The sequence below is a fragment of the Penaeus monodon genome, chromosome 19 (genome assembly GCF_015228065.2).
Source record: "Penaeus monodon isolate SGIC_2016 chromosome 19, NSTDA_Pmon_1, whole genome shotgun sequence".
Classification (NCBI taxonomy): domain Eukaryota; kingdom Metazoa; phylum Arthropoda; class Malacostraca; order Decapoda; family Penaeidae; genus Penaeus; species Penaeus monodon.
Genome location: NC_051404.1, coordinates 20,125,132 through 20,126,803, shown reverse-complemented (window position 1 = coordinate 20,126,803; position 1,672 = coordinate 20,125,132). Strand labels below are relative to the sequence as shown.

The 1,672-nt window shown below is 70.6% G+C and overlaps 1 protein-coding gene across 1 annotated transcript in view; it reads left to right on the top strand.

The window, feature by feature from the left end:
• Window positions 1-835, top strand: part of LOC119585352 (serine/arginine repetitive matrix protein 2-like) — a 12,031-nt gene extending 11,196 nt beyond the window's left edge. Inside the window, exon 6 of the mRNA XM_037934023.1 lies at window positions 294-835. Coding sequence (XP_037789951.1) covers window positions 294-835 — 542 coding nt within the window. The remainder of the gene's footprint in view (window positions 1-293) is intronic.
• The last annotated feature ends 837 nt before the right edge of the window (window positions 836-1,672 follow it).

Sequence of the window (1,672 nt, the reverse complement as noted above, 5' to 3'; positions counted from 1 at the left end):
GAAACCCACCGTAGCGCGAAACCCATGGGCGCGGTCGGCCCGCCCCCCGCTCATCCGGCCGGGCGGCCCCCGCGTCCGACCTTTCGCGTCTGTGGCCGCCGCCAACCGCCCCTCGACCCAACCAAGAAATTGCAGGGCCAAGCCCCCCCCCAGAGGCACGTCCCTCGGGTAGCAAGGGGGTATCCCTGATGCCCCCGGCGCCGCTGGGGCCGGCGCTCCCACGGCATGGCGGCCCCCCCGGGGCGCCCCCCCCCATGACCGAGCCGTGGCTGTGGCTTAGGTCACACCGCCAGTACGGCGCAATGCAAAGAAAACCAGCTGTGGGCACGCCGCGCCCTACTTGGGGGTCCACGCCCTGTATAAGCTGGACGGGGCCCGTGACACCTTGAACAGCTTCCTGACCCCACGCCGCCTCTCTACCCCAACCGGCACGACTGAGAGAACGAGTGAAGTTACGGAGCGAAGAGAGAGCAGAGCGGCTAGCCCCCCCACCCCCGTCACACCGCCGGGCAAGCCGAAGAACAGCGTGGGGCCGCCCCGAGCCGCCAGGCCGCGCGTACGAGTAGACAAGCCCATCGGCTCCGCAGAGGTGAGGGGGCGCGCGCGCGAGTGCCAGAGCGTAGAATGGGCGGCCACGCGAGCAGGCAGGGGGGGCTTCGCCCGCCGCACAGACCCGGGCGTGGGTTGGGGGCCAGGCGCAGGAGCGACGCCAGTGTCCCCGCCCCACGCGCCCATGAGGCTAGCCCGTGGGTGCCGAGGGCCGAAGTGGCGAGAGAGAAGGGCCGTGCCACGCTATGTTACTCTGGCGGCGGCCCAGCCGCCCTCTTCCTCTTAGCTGTCCCCGTCCGTCGAAAACCCATCCGACCCTTGGCATCCAGTGGCGACAACTAAGTTAAGCTCCCCCCCCACACCACGCGGGGCTGGGCGCCATGTCTCCCTGTCCACAGCACGAGCCGACCCCCCGCCCCCGCATATCCACCCCCACCCCAACCAAACGGGGCTGTCCGTCGGGTGTACCCCTCCCCGCAGGCCCCTTCCCCCACCGCAACAAAGTACCATGCCCCTAAGGGCGCCGTGCGATCCCGCACACCGCAACTCCACGGGACCCCGCCATAGGCACTGCAACAGTGACGGGGGCGCGGGCAACCGACTAAGACCCGAGCCACCCACCCCCACCAGGGCCAGGTCCAGTTCACCCCACCAAACCGTCCACGGCCGCGACCCACCCGCGCCCGCGCGTACAAAGAAGACGACTTGATCCCCACCCCCCCCAGCCACCTACGTCCACACCAGCCCGCCCCCCCACCCCCCCCACCACCTCACCAGCAAGTAACAACTGGCATCCTCACCCCTCACACCACCCCCCCCAGCACCATCACCAGCCCCCAGAACCCACGCCCCCTCCACCGAGCTCCCCACCACCCACCCCGCCCTTGCTCACCCGCCCATCTCACCACCCACACACAATCTCCCACCCCCCGCCCCCCCCCCACACCGACCCCCCCTAACCCCCCGTGCCGCCCCCCCTACCTCGCACCTCCCAGCCGCAGCCACCAGCAGCCACCCAACGCCACCCGCCCACCACAACAGCGACCATCCGCCAATCCCCGCCCAACGTCCCCCCCCACTGGTCCACACCCTTCTCCGCGACCAAACTGAGAGGACTCCGCCT